The 19,942-nt window shown below is 39.5% G+C and overlaps 1 protein-coding gene across 4 annotated transcripts in view; it reads left to right on the top strand.

Moving 5' to 3' along the window:
- The window catches only part of DYNC2H1 (dynein cytoplasmic 2 heavy chain 1), a 348,288-nt gene that overhangs the window by 195,638 nt on the left and 132,708 nt on the right, over positions 1-19,942 (top strand). For all 4 annotated transcript variants that reach the window (XR_007454148.1, XM_049614182.1, XM_049614176.1 and 1 more), the window contains exons 78-80: positions 2,670-2,780; positions 7,526-7,681; positions 18,465-18,540. Coding sequence is in view for 3 of the 4 variants with exons in the window: in XM_049614182.1 (XP_049470139.1) it covers positions 2,670-2,780; positions 7,526-7,681; positions 18,465-18,540 (343 nt within the window). In the remaining variant the exon portion in view is untranslated. The remainder of the gene's footprint in view (positions 1-2,669; positions 2,781-7,525; positions 7,682-18,464; positions 18,541-19,942) is intronic.

Here is a 19,942-nt window from a genome sequence, read left to right as displayed (position 1 = left end):
AGGGAGGGAAGGGGGAAGGGAGGAAGGAAGGAGGGAGGGAAGGAAGGGAGGAGGGAGGGAAGGAAGGGAGGAGGGAGGGAAGGAAGGGAGGAAGGAGGGAGGAAAGAGAGGGAAAGAAGGGAGGAGGAAGGGAGGGAAGGAAGGGAGGAGGAAGGGAGGGAAGGAAGGGAGGAAGGAGGGAGGGAGGGGAGGAAAGAGGGAGGGAAGGAAGGGAAAGAAGGGAAGGAAGGGAGGGAGGAAGGAGGGAAGGGGGGGAGGAGAGAAGATAGCCTGGTTAATTCCAGCAGCACAAATAGAGACCTAGTGGGGGAGACGAACAGGCCTAGTACAAAGAATAAAGATGACCTTGAATGTGCTGGGAGGGCTGGGCGTGGCAGAGTGGGGCTGGGTTGTGGAATACCCTGAGAACCATGCAGAAGAATTTGGAAATTTTTTTCTTAGGATGAAGTCAAAGGAGGTCTTAAGCAGGAGGGTGAGTTAATTAGTTTAATCCATCTGGCAGACGTATCATTGAGAATAGAATAGATTGACAGAGGCCCTTAACTAATTGTAATGTGTCGAAAAATTGTGTGGTCCTAGTACATGGCACCTGTAGCACCTTTCACAACATATAGGGGATCACATCTTTGAATGAGTTCATGACTCAGTGAGTTGATTGATGAACGGTGGTGGTTCATAAAATCAAAACAAGACACAGATTTGGAAACTGAGGTATATGTAAATATTTGAGGAATTCTATTATTAGGACAGTTTTCTGAGAAAACCATTAATGTGTAAAAATATATAATTCATGTCTGATAAATCACGTATGTTTTAAAACATGTAAAGAAGACCTGTAAATGCTTAAATTCTGCTTTTTCTTCCAAATAATAGATCGATAGCTGTTTATTTGTGTAACACACAATTACAATGATTACTCAGAAGCAAATCTTTTTTTTTAACATGTATATCTTTTTTTTTTTTTTTAAACATTTATTTATTTTTGAGACAGAGAGAGACAGAGCATGAACGGGGGAGGGTCAGAGAGAGAGGGAGACACAGAATCCAAAACAGGCTCCAGGCTCTGAGCTGTCAGCACAGAGCCCGATGCATGGCTTGAACCCACGGACCGCAAGATCATGACCTGAGCTGAAGTCGGCTGCTTAACCGACTGAGCCACCAGGTGCCCCAGAAGCAAATCTTTTTTAAAAAAAATTTTTAAAGGTTATTCCTGTTTTGAGAGAGAGAGAGGGAGAGACTGAGAATGAGTGGGGGAGGGGCAGAGAGAGAGAGGGAGACACAGAATCCAAAGCAGGCTCTAGGCTCTGAGCTGTCAGCACAGAGCCCAACGTGAGGCTTGAACTCAGGAACCAGAGATCACGACCTGAGCCGAAGTAGGACACTTAACTGACTGAGCCCCCCATGCGTCCCTGGAAGCAAATCGTAATTAGAACTTTTTGAAGCATATAAGGTAGATGATAATAAAAAAGTTTAAACTTTAAAATATTTTTTAAATTTTCTTTTGGGGAGTTAGGATAAATTGTTTGGGTATAAATTTGCAAATTTATTTTCAAACCAACTCTATCATGAATGTGTGTTTTTTACCTTTCTTTTAAAATGTGCTAACCTAAACCAAAATTTCATGTAAATTTTACCTTCTTAAATTGTTAGTAAGTGTAGATACATTTTACAATATACAATGTTAAGTAAGCACAGTGTTTTTATGGCCAATTCTTTTGCCTTTTTTTTTTTTTTTTTTGTGGTCACCTGTATTTTGCATTAAAATAGAAATATTAGAATCAGACATAGATTATATTTTTTAACGTAAATTTTAGTTTTCACTCTTTTAGAACTCTTAACAAGTCTTTTGTCATTCATTCGTTTATTCTACAAACACTTGTTTAGTACAGAAAAAAAGCCAGCAGTTGCCGTAAGTGCTCAATGCATACAAAATTTGTACCTGCTCGTAGGAAGGAAGTTGGTGTAGAAGAGACAGCCCACATTAGTAACTATATTGTAGCATAGTGAATACTACAGAAGACAGTTCACAAAGTGTCTTGAGGGATTAATGTGCCTGGGACTGGTACTGAAGAGTTGGAGAAAATATCCCCCTAAGACTTGGACTTAACTTGACAGATGAGTAAGAATTTTCAGGTTCCAAAGAACATAACAGGTAGAAAGGAAAAATATTCAAGAGGACACAGACATGAAATTTGAATAAGTGACTGCAGCAGATAGCACAGGCTGAGGAATTTGTGTGGTGAAGTTTTGACTTTATATGATAGGCAATAAGTAGGATACAGCAAATGTTGCCAATAAAGGAAGTGCTCTCATGCTAGAACTCTCTGGAAGCCCTAATCAAAGCGGTGAGAACCTAAGGTCCAGAAGGTGGTGACCAGTTGAGGTGCATCGGTTACCGCTAACACTTGTCTTGTACTTGCTGTGCATCATGTGCAGCTACGAGTGTTGTACACGGTTCACAAGATGCGCACTCATATTATCCTTGCTCAGCATTGGTGTAAATCCTAGAACCCAAGGTCACAGAACAAATAAGCAGCAGAATGAAATATATCAGAATGTCATAGAAGGATTTCAGTAGGAAAAAGTTACTTACTACTAATACATTTCTAAAATGGAAATGAGTGTGTATATTGAAGTAGATTTTTATTGTTGCTGTTTTTATAAACCAGGAATTAAATACTCTTCAACCTAAAGATACCTTTCGTCTGTGGCTGACTGCAGAAGTTCATCCCCATTTTACTCCTATTTTATTACAGTCAAGTTTAAAGATCACATACGAGGTAAGAAGATTTAAACCTTGAATCACTAGCTGTCTTAAGTGCACTAACCTCCACATGCCTCCTACAGCTCTGTAAAGGACTGTCTGTCCTACAGAACACGTAAAACTGTCTTGTTCAACAAACAATTCGATTAATAAATGGGCAGAGGACCTGGATAGATATTTTTCCAAAGAAGACAAGCAGATGGCCAGCAGACGCATGAAAAGATGCTCAGCATCACTCATCATCAGCGAAGTACGAATCGAAACCACCTCGCACCTGTCAGAGTGGCTAACATTAACAACCCAGAAGACCACAGGTGTTGGCCGTGATGCGGAGAAACAGGAACCGTTTACACTGCCGGTGGGAATGCAAACTGGTGCAGCTGCTCTGGAAAACAGTGTGGAGGTTCCTCAGAAAGTTAAAAATCAAACTACTCTACGACCCAGCAGTTCCACTGCCGGGTATTTACCCACAGAAAACATCACACTATTTCAAAAAGAAACATGCACCCCTGTGTTTATTGTGGGATTATTTATCGTAGCCAAACTATGGAAGCCGCAAGTGTCCGTCATAGATCGGCGGACAGGGAAGGCGTGGTGTCTGCAGTGGCTGATTACTCGGCCGTGACAGGGGTGAGATCTTGCTCTTTGCGACACCGTGGATGGACCACAGGGTATTAACCAAGTGAAATAAGTCAGACTGAAAAAGACGAACACGTGAGTCCAGTCTAAGTGGAATGTGGTGATTGAGTCTACAAACGACAAAAAGCAGAATCAGGTGTATAAATAGAGGACGGACTGATGGCTGATGGTGCAGGGGGGGACGGCGGCGGGAGGTACAAACTGCCAGTGGTAGTGTGAGTCTTGGGGAGGCGGGACACAGTGGGGGGGGGGTGGTGTGACAGCGTTGTGTGCCAACAGGCGGCAGCTGCGCTTGTGGCGAGCACAGCGTGATGCCACCCTCGTCCAGTCACGTGCCGCACACCTGAAATTATTGTCAGGTTGTGTGGCAGCTGTACTCAAACAAAACAAAACAAAACACATTTTGTGTAGGTCAGGTAAAAGAAACATAAATAATAGCATCAGATGATGTTTATCGAAATAAATTTAAATCTTCCTTCTAAATTTTATTTCATTTTTTGGTATTTGTATTGGTAAAAGACACATAACATAAAATTTGCCATCTTCACCATTTTTGATGGCACAGTTGGGTAGTGACACGTGTGCTCTCTTGTGCAGCGGAGCCCTAGAACTCGTTCCATCTTGCCCAGCGGAGACTGTCTGCTGCGGACCGACTCCCCGGTCCCTTCTCCCCTCCCTGGGGGGGGGGGGGGGGGGGGCTGGCTATCCCTCCTCCACTCTGTATCTCCAGGAGTTTGCCTGCCTAGGGGCGCCTGGAAGATTTGTCCTTGAGGCCTGGCCTGTCACACTGTCTGTGGGAACGTCCTCAGGGTTTCTCCCGTCGACACACACGAGGGGGCTTCCTTCCCTGTGAGGGTCCGCGATTCCGTGTGTGCGCATGTGGCGTCATCTTGATCCAGCAGTGCGGGACATGGGGGGCGCGTGTCTCCGCACAGCTGTGCGTCATGCTGCAGGGACGACGACGGCACAACTGGTTCTCCGAGAGCTGGTTCTCAGGGCTTCTGTGGAACTGCCAGGTCAGAAGTCATTCTGTGTTTAATTGTTGAAGGATGCTGCCTTCTACTGATCCCTGCAGTGCTGCTTGTCATTTGTGTGTGTGCGTGCGCGCAGCAGCCATCCTAACGGTGTGAGCGGTGTCTCACCACATTTCCTTCGTAAGTAGTGACGTTGAACATCTTTTTGTGGACTTCTTGCCTGTTTGCATATTGGCTTAGAGAAAGGTCTTAAGTCCTCTGCCCATTTTTAACTGGGTTTTTGATTGAATTGGAGGAGTTCCTTGTCAGATGTATAGTTGACAAATATTTTCTTCCCTTTCATGGTGCCTCCTCTCCACTGTGCTGTTTCCTTTGTAGCCTAGACGTCTTTAAAGTTTGACGTGTCCTGTTTGCCTGGTGTTGGCTTCTGTTGCCTGTGCCCCTGTCATATCCAAAGAGTCATCGCCAGAGCCAATGTCATGGAGCCTCCTTCTATGTTTCCTTCTGGTTCTATTGTTTTATAGCCTTACGTTTAGGTCTTTAGTGCAGAGTGGATTAATTTTTATATGCAGTATAAAGGGACGGTTCAACTTCTTCTTTTGCACATGAGTATCTGGTGTTCTTACTGGTCTTCTGACAGCAGCTGAGCAAGAGTTCCAGTGTGGGTTTCCTGTTTGAGCCCATCATTCTTCTGACATATCCAAAACTATGTGTGTTTGCAATGTTACCGTGTAACTGGGCCAAGTCATAAATAAAATGGTAAATGGAATTAAAACTTTTTAAAGCTGGTGGAAGAGGTTCTGCTTGGTTTTTTTCTGTTTGTAGAAATTTGTTTTGTGTGATCTTTGTTACGAAGAAAAATGTCTTCATATTGATCATAGTCACGTGTTTCTTTAGATCAGTATTTCTTGTTTTTTATCTGAAGATGTTAGTCTCATTTAAGGAAGAAAAAGGATAATGGTTAATCCACAGAATGTAAAGTTCATTTACTATTTGGAAACATGTCAGTCGAAAGTCTTTACGATGTCTAGTAAAATGAACTTTTCCAAAATCGTCTCAGCTGCTCTCCCAGTACACTCTGACTGTATATTCTAGCGGTGAATTGTTGTAGCCAAAAGGATAGGGGCTATTTTTTCTCTTGAGCATTGTAGTTACTGCGTACTACCTGGCACGTACAGTACACGAAGAATTAATTTATCAGGAGAACTGTTCTTGAATATTTTCATGTACAGCCTTTGCCAGGATTTTCTTTCAGGAGGTGATTTGATTACTTTTAATGGAAATTTTATTTGAATTGGTATTTTTTTCTAATTCTTAATTCCATATAGATAATTAACTATTTTAGAAAATAGTCCAGTTAATTATATTCAAAATTATTACTGTATATGTATGTACACACGTGTATATTATCTTTAAAGGTTGTTACATCTCTATCTTATTGTTTATTTCTTCTTTTGATTAGTTGACAGACTTTTAAAAATTCACTCCAAATACCTGATGTCATACTTAATAATTTGCTTTTTTTCTACTAATACTTTTCACTGAATTTCCTGCTTTATTCTTCTTTTTTAAGTTTCCCTTAGATTTCTATTTGCCTTTGGTATTCCTGATTTCTTGTGTTGAATGCTTAACTAATATATATTTACTTGAGGTAATATTGAAATTATTTTATGTCTGTGAATTTGCAGTTGACTACATGCTAGGCCTTATCCCATAATTGGACATGTTAGTGTCTTCATTTTGTTATTTTTCAAAAATGTTTGTGTCTGATTTTCTCTAATTCTTTATGATTTGTTCATTTTATGTAATCTTTATTGCTTTAAAAACTAAGTGGATATTCAGTTTTCTGTTATTTTCACGTTTTATCAAGTAGTGCTCAGAAAATTTGGCCTATTTTGTCATAATTTTTGTTACTGTTTCATAAACACGAAACTTTTATTTTTAAAAGTATATGGATATGTACTTAGTAAATCAATGGTATTTTCTTCTAATGTTGAAGAAGTCTTTTTATTTGAGAAAAACACAGCATGGAAAGGATCGCAGAGGGACTGACTGTTCCTTGTAGCAGTCATTCTTTAAAGGAAAAGTTTTACTTTTTAAAAAAGCTAATTAAAATAAATTCAGATAAATGCACATTTTTTTAACATTAGAAGAATTCTCCAGGAAACCGATGATTAATAGACAAATGTGTTTGATTAAAAAAAAGGATTTTTTTTTTTTTTAACACACACACAAGAAGTGGGTTTAGTTTACACTTTTCCAAAAAGAATTAGAAATTCATCTTTCTCATTTGGATAATTCAACAATATAAACCAATCCTGGACATGTAGATAAGTGCTTTTTGACTGAGTACTAGTTCAATATACACTTTGTGGGTTTGAATTTGTGTTTATGAGCCTAGTGGTATCTGCTAATCCCCACTTGAACTCCAGTGGTCTAATGTGCTGGGAGTGTTAGTTGGCGTTGTATGTCAACAGTGCAGGGAGGGCCCAGAAGCTCAGATAGCACCTGCAGAAGGGGGTGTGTTCATAGCAGGGGAAAAACCATGTGCCCCTAACAGTCAGTGTCACATTCCTTGTGTATGATTTAGTTTCAGTAAAATACCTCAACGATCATATAAAATTTAAATTTAATGTTTGTTTATTTGGGAGAGAGAGACAGAGCTCAAGCGGGGGCGGGGCAGAGAGAGAGACACACACAAAATCCAAAGCAGGCTCCAGGCTCTGAGCTGTCAGCACAGAGCCTGATGTGAGACTTGAACTCACAGACTGTGAGATCATGACCTGAGCCTAAGTCGGACTGAGCCACCGACTGAGTCGGACTTAACCGAGTCGGACTTAACCGACTGACCCACCCAGGTGCTCCAGCAATCATATAAAATTTATTGGGTTGTTCTAAATATTGTTGCTTTTGTAGTTTTTTTAAATTTGAAAATTATTGAATTTATACTGGATATAAATTTAAACTCCTTTTTACAAGGAGTTTAAAACTAGTTTTAGATACATACTTTTTGAAGTAATATAAAATAAGTCAAATTGGGTGGTTAATGGTGAAAACTTTTCTTTATTAAAGTATGTTCTCAAGCATGTTAAATGTTAATTTAATTTGGAAGATTTGAGACAATAAGGGGTCAATCTTTTGTCTTCAGTCACCTCCAGGTTTGAAGAAGAATTTAATGCGCACTTACGAATCTTGGACTGCCGAGCAAATCAGCAAAAAAGACAGCATCCATCGAGCTCACGCTCTCTTTAGTTTTGCGTGGTTTCATGCTGCATGTCAGGAAAGACGAAATTACATTCCACAGGTGAGTGAGAACATGTGTTGGACCTCTTGTAAGTTGTGCATATTTTTGTATCAGAGCATTCCTACCAATTTAGTTTCAGTGGCTGGGATTACTTAATAATTCTGTTCATGGTTTACGACTTTCTATCTCTAATTCTGTCTTTGTTGTTCATCTTCAGGAGTGTATACGTAGCTCACATCTCTGAATTACATTGTTCGCCACAAGGCACGAACCATTATAAACCCTCAGTGATTGTTCAGTGTCATTTTTGTGGTTGATCCATCACAGACATCTCAAAGTTCAGAACTGAATTCCGCATATTGTTTTCCTTTCATGTTTCCCTCTCAGTAAAAGGCATTGATCCTTTTATCCATTTATTTATTTATCGATTTATTTCCTCATGCTAGAAACCTAGGAATTGTTCTTGGTATGTTTTTCTTTCTTAGCCTGCCTACCCAGTTCATTCCCAAGTCATGTGGATTTTACTTAACAACATACAGTTCAAATCTGTGCATTTCTTTCCACTATTTTCTCCGAGTACCTTACCGCTTACCTGTACTCCTTTCTGAGATCATTTCCTGTTCTTTTTGATTTTTCCATTTAGCAGCCAGAATCATTTTCCTAATATGGCAGTTTGATTATTTCACTACTCTGCTTACAACCCATCAAATGACTTTCTAGTGTACTTGTGAAGAAATAGGCACATCTCTGGTCCTTTGTCTTCAGCATCGTCCCAGAACCCTCTTCCCACTTGGTCTCTGCAACTCAGCCACAGTGGACTTCTTCCTGGTCCTCGAATTCATCCAGCTCTTTGCCGCCATAGGTGTTGCCTGGTATTGTTCTCGCGACCAATAGGCCACCCTTTCCCACTGCCGTGGCCATCTTTGCTGGAACACGTTCTGTTCTTCTTGCCAAATGCCTATCTCAGCCGTAAATTGCATCACTTCCAGATTTAATTTTTCCCATCTTTTTTTTAGCTTTGTCCACTTCTGTTGGTTCCTCAGCCTGTCCCTGTTTAGCCTCTCTCTCTGTTTCAGTTACATGTCAGAATAGGGTTGTGGGTTCCGAAGTCACAGACTTGGGTTTGAGTCCTGCCTCTCGAATTTCCTAGCAGGTGACCTGGGGAAAGTTACTGAACTCTAGTAAGCCACAGTTTCCTCAGCTGTGTAATGGGGATTACTCACCATGCTTACCTTTCTTGCGAGGATGAGATGGAACAGTGTATGTGTACAAGTGCCTTGCACGTGACCTGCCAATAAAGATGTGTCTCGCTGATGCAGTAGTAAGTAAAACAGTGACGTGTTGTTTCCACACAGTCTGCACACTGCCCTTAAAGGAGCGTGTGCTTGTTCTTGTCACCTTACAGAGAAGCCCCGTGGGTCTTGATGGCAGTTAACTTGCCGGAGGACTCTTACTTCAGCCTGCAGAGCTTGGCAGTGGCCGGGCCCACCTCTTCTAGAGCCTCCGCCCCTAACAGCAGCTCCTGCTGACGGGTTCATGAACAACAGTGATTATGTGATACATGTACCTGATATAAATTAAAAAGCTACAAGATGATTCGCACCTAAAATTTAGTCTGTTCCCTTTCTCTCTCCCTGTCACCAGTTTCTCTTCTCAGGAAAGCTGCTGTTCACCCCTTCTTGGGTGTCCTTCAAGAAAGATTGTATAAATAAACATTTTATGTATTTACACTCAGACATGCATACAGTCTTTTTAACTCAAATAGCATGTTACAAATACAGTTTTGTATTTTGCTTTATTAACCAAAACATTACAGAGATTTTTAAAGATTACTGACCAATAGGCACACCTGTGTGGCTCAGTCAGTTAAGCATCTGATTCTTGTTTTGGCTCAGGTCATGATCGCAGGGTTGTGGATCGAGCCCCATTGGGCTTGGCACTGAGCATGGAGCCTGCTTAGGATTCTCTCTCCATCTCTCTCAAATTAAAAAAAAAAAAAACAATTAAAGATTAGTAACCATTTAATGCCTAATTTTAAAATATTATTTGTATTCACCATATCTATGTACTTACTTATAAGCAGTTTTGTTAGATGGGCATACATGTTCTTTTCAGTCTTTGCTGTTACAAAAAACATTGCAATGGATATCCTTATATTTGCCTCATTTAATGTTTATTCAGGGTGGCAATTTCTAAATTTGGAGAGTTTGGGTCAACATATACTTTTAGTTTAGTTTAGTTTACTTCAGTTTACTGAGAGACTGAGCACACACGAGAGTGGGGAAGGGGCACATGGAGAGAGAGAATCCCAAGCTGGCTCCTCACTCAGTGCAGAGCCCAACATGGGGCTCGATCCCCCAACCCTGGGATCATGACCTGAGCCAGAATCAAGAGTTGGACGCTCAACTGCCTGAACCACCCAGGAAGCCCAGAGAGGTGTATTTTAAAGAATTTGTACATAGTACCAAAATGTCCTTTTTTAGAGCAATTTACTTTCACACACAAATATTTGAAAGTGTCACTTTTTTTAACACATGAAGTTTGCTTTCTTTAAAATGAAGAAATTGGGAGGAAAACCCAGTCAAAACATAAAATACCATTAAAATCGTTAGAGATAATGTCATACAGATATGCACTCCACAAACTGTTTTACTATTTTTCCTCCTTTTGCTTTAATCACCAACTTCTAGAAGTAAAGATCCACCACCAATTCAACTTGGTTTTCATTCCTTGTGTTAATGAAAGGTGTTTTGCTATTTTTCATTGCAGTGCTGTATTTGGTCGCAGAATTAACTTCCTCTATTTTACACATGTGTGCTGTACTTCTAATACTACACTTAATGTAAGGTCTTTTTGATTGATGCTTGTTACTCTTTGATACCTTATTATTCTTACTACACAGTGGGTACCTTGGTAACAGGGTTCTTCTCATTCATGTTTACAAGACCACTTAACACCCTGCCTGGGTTTCCAGGTGGGCTAAAGTAAGATTTGATGGGCTGTCTAGAGAGCCTTCCCACAATTTACATTATTTCTATTAGAAAATATGATATGAAAAACAAATTACCTTTTGAATTTTTTGTACCATATTTTACAAATCCTTAATCATATGCCACTGTGTCAGTAACTATGCTACTCAGAGTACAGTTCTTACCATTTTGGAATTAGAACCTCAATAGGAAATTGCTGTGTCAGGTAATACTGAGAGTTGAGGCCTTCTAACTTGAGAGTGTTATAAATATTAATCTCTGAAGTATGAAAAAAATTTTAAGTAAACACTTATAAATAAGGTTTAATAGTGATGTAAGAAATATTATCAATACTTTATTTTGAGTAGGTAGGAAATGTATTTAATGTATTACAGGAAGCAAGCAGAAGTTAAGATGGTGGAGTAGTAAGGACACCCTGGACATGTCCCTTGAACTCAGCTAGATCAACATCAAACCATTTTGAACACATAGGAAATCGATCTCAGGATTCACACAATGATCTGCATAGTTTGAGGGAGAGAACGCAGCAGGTGCATGGTGCTGAGAGGTGAACTGGCGAGCGAGAAGAGTCAGGGTGCCTCAGAGGGGAGGCCGTCTTTTTTGCCGAGAGGGGAGAGAGAGAGAGCGGTGCCTCGGGTTTTTGCAGGAAAACACTTGCCCCAAAAGCAGATAGAAAGAGTGAAAACACTCTCTGGGGACTAGACAAGAAAATGTCCCCCAGAACCACCGATGAGGGAAAGGAGAGGTTTCGGTACCACCAGGTTTCTATAAATGGTAGGGCGCCGAGTGTGACGTTTCAGAGGTCAGCACCTGGCGGTGTCCAGTGAGGAAGGAGGGCGGAGTCCCCAGAGCAGCCACAGGGTCTGAGGATCCCAGGGGTCACACCGGGAGGAGCGGTTCCCCTGCTTGTGAGAGCATTTGGTGGAGGTGATTTGGCGTCTCCTGGGCAAAAGACCCAGGGGGCACCATCAAGCCCCATGCTCACCAGCATAGGAACAAAGACTCCTGATGAGGGCAGCAAACCCTGGCTTAGCCTACTGACCATAGACTGCTGCAAAGCTCCAGTTCTAGGAGAGATGGGATCTAGCTTCATTTGGGTTTTTTTTGTTGCTTATGATTTTTTTTTCCCTCCACCTTGGATACAGAAAGAGCAAAATTATTTTTAAATTTTATTATTTATTTTTAAATTTTTAATTTTTTCACTCTTTTGTCTTTTTTCTTTCAAGCTTTTTGTAAGCAGACCAAAACACACCTAGAATCTAGCTTCCTTTACTTGAATTTTTTCAAAATTAAAATTTTTTATTTGTTATTTTTTTACTTCTTAATTTTTTTCTTCCTCCAAAATGACAAGATAGAGGAATTCAACCCAAAAGAAAGAACAGGAAGAAATGATGGCCAGGGATTTAATCAGTACATATATCCTGAACTGAGATTGAAAACAGTGATTTTAAGAATATTAGCTGGGCTTGTAAAAAGCTAGAAAACCCTAGAGAATCCCTTCCTGCCAATATAAAAGAGCCAAAATCTAGTCTGGCCGAAATTAAAAATGCTATAACCGAGATGCAAACCGGATGGATGCCATCACAGTGAGGATGGCTGAAGCAGAGTAGTGATTCAATAATAAAGAAGATAAAATTATGGGAAAAAATGAAGGTGAAAAGAAGAGGGAAAGAAAGGTAATGGATCCTAAAGGTAGACTCAGGAAACTCAGCATCTTATTAAAACGGAATAATATTCATATCATGGGAGTCCCAGAAGATGAAGAGAGAGAAAAGGGGGGATAAAGTTTATGTGAGCAAATTACAGTGGAAAACTTCCCATTCTGGGGAAGAATGCAGACATAAAATCCTAGAAGCACAGCGAACCCCCGTTAAATTCAGCCATTGCCAGCCATTGCCAAGACATATCATAGTCAAATTCACAAAATACAAGGAAAGAATTATGAAAGCAGCAAGGAAAAAAAAAAAGTCCTTAACCTACAATGGAAGACAGATCAGGTTTGCAGCAGCCAAGAATTCTTTATCAGGCAAGGCTGTCTTTCAGAATAGAAGGAGGGTTGGGGCACCTGGGTGGCGCAGTCGGTTAAGCGTCCGACTTCAGCCAGGTCACGATCTCGCGGTCCGTGAGTTCGAGCCCCGCGTCAGGCTCTGGGCTGATGGCTCGGAGCCTGGAGCCTGTTTCCGATTCTGTGTCTCCCTCTCTCTCTGCCCCTCCCCCGTTCATGCTCTGTCTCTCTCTGTCCCAAAAATAAATAAAAAATGTTGAAAAAAAAAATAAAATAAAATCAGAATAGAAGGAGGGTTAAAGACTTTCCTAGACAGACAAAATCTTAAGGAGTTGGTGACCACTAAACCACCCTTGCAAGAAATTATAAAAGGGGCTCTTTGTAACATCACCAGAAACACCAACTCTACAGGTAACACACTGGCACCAAACTCCTATCTTTCAGCAATCACCCTGAATGCAAATGGACTATATGCTCCAATCAAAAGACATTGGGTATCAGAATGAATAAAAAAAAATAATACCCATCTATATGCTGCCTACAGGAGATTCATTTTAGATCTGAAGACATCAACAGATTGAAAATGAGGGAATGTAGAACCATCTGTCATGCTAATGGATGCCAAAAGAAAGTCTGAGTAGCCATACTTATATCAGACAAACTAGATTTTAAACGAAAGACTGTAACAAGAGCTGAAGAAGGGCATTTTATCATAATTAAGGGGTCTATCCATCAAGAAGATCTAACAATTGTAAAGATTTATGGCCCTAACTTGGTATGCCCAAATATATAAATCAATTAATAGCAAACATAAACTCATTGACAGTAATACAATAATCGTAGGGAACTTTAACATCCCACTTAGAGCAAAGGACAGATCATCTAAGCAGAAAATCAACAAGGAAACAGTGGCTTTGAAGGACACGCTGGACCAGATGGACTTAAAAGATATATTCAGAACATTTCACACTAAAACAGAATACACATTCTTCTTAAGTGTTCATGGGACATTTGCCAGAATAGATCACATACATGGTCGCAAATCAGCCCTCAACAGGTACAAAAGGTTGAGATCATACCATGCATATTTTCAGATCACAACACTATGAAACTTGAAATCAACCCCAAGAAAAAGTTTGGAAAGCCTTTAAATACATAGAGGTTAAAGAACATTCCACTAAAGAATGAATGGGTTAACCAGGAAATTAAAGAAGAAATTAAAAAAAAATACATAGAAGCAAATGAAAATGAAAAGATGACCATTCAAAACCTTTAGGATGCAGCAGAGGCATTCCTAAGAGAGAAATGATATTGCAATACAGGTCTTATACCTAACTCTAACACTTAAAGGGATTAGAAAAGGAGCAGCAGTTGAAGCCTAAAGCCAGCAGAAGAAGAGAAATAATAAAGACTAGAGCAGAAATAAATGATACAGGAACAAAAAACCCAGTAGAACAAATCAATGAAACTAAGAGGTGGTTCTTCAAAAGAATTAATAAAATTGATAAACTCCTAGCCAGACTTAATGAAAAGAGAAGAGAAAGGACCTAAATAAATAAAATCATGAATGAAAGGGGAGAGATCACAACTAACACCAAAGAAATATAAACAGTTATAAGAGAATATTATGAAAAATATGCCAACAAACTGGAGAATCTGGAAAAAATGGATAAATTTCTAGAAACATTGAAAGTACCAAAACAGGAAGAAATAGAAAATTTGAACAGACCCATAACCAGCAAAGAAATTGAAACAGTAATCAAAAATCTTCCAACAAACAGGAGTGTAGGGCAGCAAGATGGCTTCCCAAGGGAATTCTACCAGACATTTAAAGAAGAATTCATAACTATTCCTCTCAAACTTTAAAAAAAAAAAAAAAGAAATGGAATGGAAACTTCCAAACTCATTCTGTGAGGCCAGCATTACCTTGATTCCAAAAACAGACAAAAACCCCACTAAAGAAGAGTTATAGGCCAATATCCCTGATTAACAGGGATGCAGAAATTCCCAACAAAATACTAGCAAATCAAATTCAACAGTACATTAAAAGAATTATTCACCATGATCAAGTGGGATTTATCCCTGGGCCACAGGGCTAGTTCAGTATTCACAAATAGATGAATATGATACACCACATTGATAAAAGAAAGTGTGCAAACCATATGTTCCTGTCAATAGATGCAGAAAAGCATTTGACAAATTACAGCATCCATTCTTGATAAAAAAAAAAAAAAAAAAAAAAAAAAAACCCTCAACAAAGTAGGGATAGATGGGACCTAACCATATACGAAAGACCCACAGTTAATACCATCCTCAATGGGGAAAAACGGAGAGCCTTTCCCCTATGGTCAGGAACAAGACAAGGATGTCCCCTCTCACGATTACTATTTAACACATCACTGGAAGTCTTAGACTTAGCAATCAGACAGCAAAAAGAAATAAAAGGTAGCCAAGTCAGGAAGGAAGAAGTCAGACTTCCACTGTTTACCGATGGCATGATACCCTATGTGCAAAACCTGAAAGATTCCACCAAAAAATTACTAGGACTAGTACATGAATTCAGCAAAGTTGCAGGATATAAAATCAACCTACAGAAATCTCTTGCAATTCTATATGCCAATAACGAAGCAACAAAAAGAAATGAAGGAATCAATTCCATTTGCAACTGCAATTAGGTACCTAGGAATAAAGCTAAACAAAAAGGTACAGATCTGTACTCTGAAAAATATAGAAGGCTTATGAAAGAAATTGAAGAGGACACAAAGAAATGGAAAAACATTCCATGCTCATGGATTGGAAGAACAAACATTGTTAAAATGTCTATACTATTTAAAACAATTCACACATTTAATGCATTCCCCGTCAAAATGCCACCAGCATTGTTCACAGAGCTAGGACAAACCTAAAATTTGTATGGAACACAAAAGACCCCGAATAGCCAAAGCAGTCCTCAGAAAGAAAAACAGAACTGGAGGCATCACAATTCTGGGTTTCAAAGTATATTACAAAGCTGTAGTCAGACTGTATGGTACTGGCATGAAAACAGACACATAGATTGATGGAACAGAATAGAAAACCCAGAATGGACCCACAATTAAATGGTCAACTGATTTTTGATGAAGCAGGAAAGAATAGCCATGTTAGGAAAACTGGACCACTTCCTTCTACCATGTACAAAGAATAAATTCAAAATGGATGAAAGACCTAAATGTGAGACAGGAAACCATCAAAATCTTCGAGAAGAACACAGGAAGCCACCTCTTGACTTTGGTCAGAGCAACTTCTTACTAGAAATGTTGTTGGAGACAAGGGAAACAAAAGCAAACAGGAACTACTGATACTTCATCAGAATAAAAAGCTTCTGCACAGGAAAGGAAACAATCAACAAAACTAAAAGGCAACCTACAGAATTGGAGAAGATATTTCCAAATGACATATATAATAGTTATCCAAAAGCTATAAAGAACTTAGCAAACTCAACATACAAAATACAAAAAAAACAAATAACCCAGTTAAGAAATGGGCAGAATACATGAATAGACAGTTTTCCAAAGAAGACATCCAGATGGCTAACAGACACATGAAAAGATGCTCAACATCACTCATCATCAGGAAAGTATAAATCAAAACCATGATGAGATACCACTCACACCTGTCAGGTTGGCTAAAATTAACAACACAAGAAACAACAGGTGTTGGCAAGGATGCACTGTTGGTAGGAATGCAAACTGGTGCAGCCACTCTGAACAGTAAGGAGGTTCCTCAAAAAGTTAAAAATAGAACCACCCTAGAATCCAACAGTTGCACTCCTAGGTATTTATAGGTATTTACACAAAGGATACAGATACACTAATTCCAAGGGATAGATGCATACCAATGTTTATAGCAGCACTATCATTAATAGCCAAATTATAGAATGAGTCTAAGTGTCTACCAACTGATGAATGGATAAAGAAGATGTAGCATATGTATACAATGGAGTATTATTTAGCCATCAAAATGAACGAAATCTTGTCATCTGCAATGACATGGATGGAGCTAGAGTGTATGTTGCTAAGTGAAATAAGTCAATCAGAGAAAGACAAATACCATATAATTTCACTCATGTGGAATTTAAGAAACAAATCAGATGAACATATAAGGGGAAAAAGGAAAGGCAACAAACCAGAAGAGATTCTTTTTTTAATTTTCAAAAGAGACTCTTTCTTATTTTCAAAAGAGACTGTTAATGACAGAGAACAAGCTGAGCATTGATGGAGGGAGGGAGGTGGACAATGGACTGGATGAGTGATGGGCATTAAGGAGGACACTTGGGAGGAGCACTTGGTGTTGTGTGTAAGTGCTGAATCACTGAATTCTTCTGAAGCCAATATTGCACTGTATGTTAACTAATTAGAATTTAAATAAAAAGCTGAAAGAAAAAATATTGTCACTGAAGTTTGTTATTGTTGACAGGCATGTAACCGTTACAGATCTCTGATTCTTACCTGTACTGAATCTTAGCGAGTGAGGTTTAAATCTCGTGTGTGTGTGTGTGTGTGTGTGTGTTTACAATATCTATAATTTTTAAAAAGTATCCAAATGCTAGTGACCCCCAAATTTATGTATCTAGCTCAGACCTGTTGTCTAAGCCCTAGGTTTTTGTGTCCAACTCTTTATTTGTGCCAGTTTGTTTCAGAAATGACTGAAAACCCCTGTGTTCTGGGTGTGAGCCTTAGAGCGCAGACTTCTCCAGAGCATGGGTTTTTTCTTTGCTTCAGTGGTAGATTCTCACCGACCAGACAGTGCCTGGTGTGCAGCAGGCCCTCAGTACCTTCCAGTAGCTTCTCTCTCCTTGTACACAAATTCTCTAACTTTATTGTCCTAAGTGTCCATGTACTTACTCCTTCCTGTGTGTTCTCCCCGCTCCCCACCAAGGCAGCGGTGCCTTAGCTCCCGGATGAGCTCAGACCTCTTTCTTGTGCAGACCAAGTACGACTCTTTGCATCAAGCACGTTGTAGTTGTAGCCTGTAGTTGGAGGTGTGTTTGAGTGGTGGATTGTGCCCACCCACTTTTCCCCCTCTGCCCACATTTTACTGACAGCCACCTGAGGGCAGAGATTATGTTTCGGTTCATTCTTTCATTCCCAGTGCTTTACATATAACATGCATTTTGTACATATTGTCTTGAATGATTAATGGATGAAATTTGTTTTGATATTCCTAAATACTATTAAAGTCTAAATAGATTTTAGTTTCAATGCATTACATTAAACTAAATTAGTTGAAGTGATTGGAAGTACCATCAGAATTTTTTTTACCTTTTTCATATTTTTATAAAACCTAGAGCTCTATGAATGTTCCTTTTATATAAGCATTGTAGCTTTTAGCTGCAAGTTTATAATTTAGTTCCAACATGAATGCTTCATGGGTGAAATGTACAGGAAATAATGCTTTATTTTTGGGCCTTTAAAAATTTTTTGTAACATTTCTTTTCTCATGTTTATTGACAAAAGCCACAAGTCTGAAGGATAAAATTATAGAAAATATCTCACTGAATACACTGTATTTAGACTCAAAAATTTACTATACCAATTTGTTCCCTCTGTGACTGAATTGCCACAATACTTAAATGATAAAAACTATTCTAGTATTAAAAGTCCTTGGCATGCTGTGATGTCAGTAAATTTCTTTTAAAAAATTACTGTTACGTTAGAGTTATTGTTTTTATTAAAAAGTTTTGGGAGTTTTCCTTTTATTTTATTAGCATATTTTGAGGATTCTTAAGATTATAAAGTCGATAATGCCTACATGTGTATCTTTGAACACTGTTTGTAGGTCTTTAATATTTGTAAATTTGTTTTGATAGGGTTGGACCAAGTTTTATGAGTTTTCTTTATCAGATCTTCGGGCTGGATACAGCATTATTGACAGGCTCTTTGATGGTAAGTTCTAATGATAACTGTCCTCTCTGATATTAATGGGAAAATTTTTTTGAGGTCTTACTAGCAGTGTGGTTTTTTCAAAATTGACTTCCTATCATGAAACTTGTTTTTGCTTTTCATTTTGTGTTTTATGTCCTGGCTGCTGTGCTTATGTTAGTGGCTGGTTCTCGATCTGTGGTGGTCATTAGTTTTACATGCCATAGTTGTCTGATCTTTCTGTAGCTCTCAGGAAGCCAAAACCTGGAGAGACGTTGTCTTCAGTTTGTGGCCTTCCTAGGTTTCAGGCTTAGGAAGAATTGTTCAGCTCTCCGGAACTGTGAAATCGGGGACTATGCTAGACTAACGTCAGTACTACACATCTGTAGAATCTAAACTTATGGTTAAGTAGGAGTTAAGGATCAAGGTGCAAATAATAGACTGTAATAGACAAGACCACGTGATGTGATCGGTTGAGGCCATCCTGCCCTCTGCCCTCTGCCCTCTGATGTGTATTGTGCAGGGGTGCAGGGGCATGGCAGGGGACGCGAGGGTTTAGAGCAGGGATGGATTGGAGGAGAGAATATATTCATAGGGATATCAAACTTAAAAATGCCCCTGCAGCCCCACCAAGCCCTTCCCTGAATCCCCCGTTTCAGTAAACACCACCACCAGTCGTGTATTTGTTCAGGGTCAGAACCTGTGAAGCACCTGGGTTCTTTTTCTCATCCTTAAATGTCCAGTGTCTGGGCAATTTCTGTCCCTTCCATGTCCAAACCGGATCCTGATTCTGCTCACTGACTCAGCCTCCTCAGTGCTTGCTGGTCCGAGAAGAGCCGCTTACACAGGCTTCTTTGTGATCAGCGCTCTCTGAAACATTTGCCACGCGTAAACCAAGCGTTGAGAAAAGTAAAATGAGGTACGTCGTCCCTGTTTAAATCATACAGCCACCTTAGTCCTTTGTTTTCCTCTGACAGGCCAGGCCTGTTCTCCCTGAAGTTCTCGGTGGGTGCTCTTCTGAAGTGCCTCTACGTGATCCCTTCGTTCACATCTCTGCTTCGGGGCTCTTCTTCAGAAAAGCTTTGCGTTACCACCAAATCTAAGTCATTGTAAAAGCTCTTCTCTACCCACTTGTTCTGTTGTGTTGTTGGAGCATGTCAGTGCGACCTTGTTCATCTGTCCCCACTAGAGCGCCATCTACCTTAAAGCAAAGTTTTTGGCTGTATGTCCTTAATGCCTGTAGCAGGACCCAGGGTACACACTCAATTATTGTTAGTTGAATTAATATCAGATACCAGAAATTATTCTGTAGCATATCTTTGGCAGAATGATAGGGATGGACATCTAGTATGTAGCCAAGTCCCGGTTTAATTTATATGTTTATGACATTAAAGTTTTAAATGATATATGTACAAAAAGTACTTAG

Source organism: Panthera uncia, chromosome D1 (assembly GCF_023721935.1).
Source record: "Panthera uncia isolate 11264 chromosome D1, Puncia_PCG_1.0, whole genome shotgun sequence".
In the NCBI taxonomy this organism is placed as follows: domain Eukaryota; kingdom Metazoa; phylum Chordata; class Mammalia; order Carnivora; family Felidae; genus Panthera; species Panthera uncia.
Note: the sequence above shows the minus strand (reverse complement) of the source record. Positions and strands in the feature narration are given on the sequence as shown.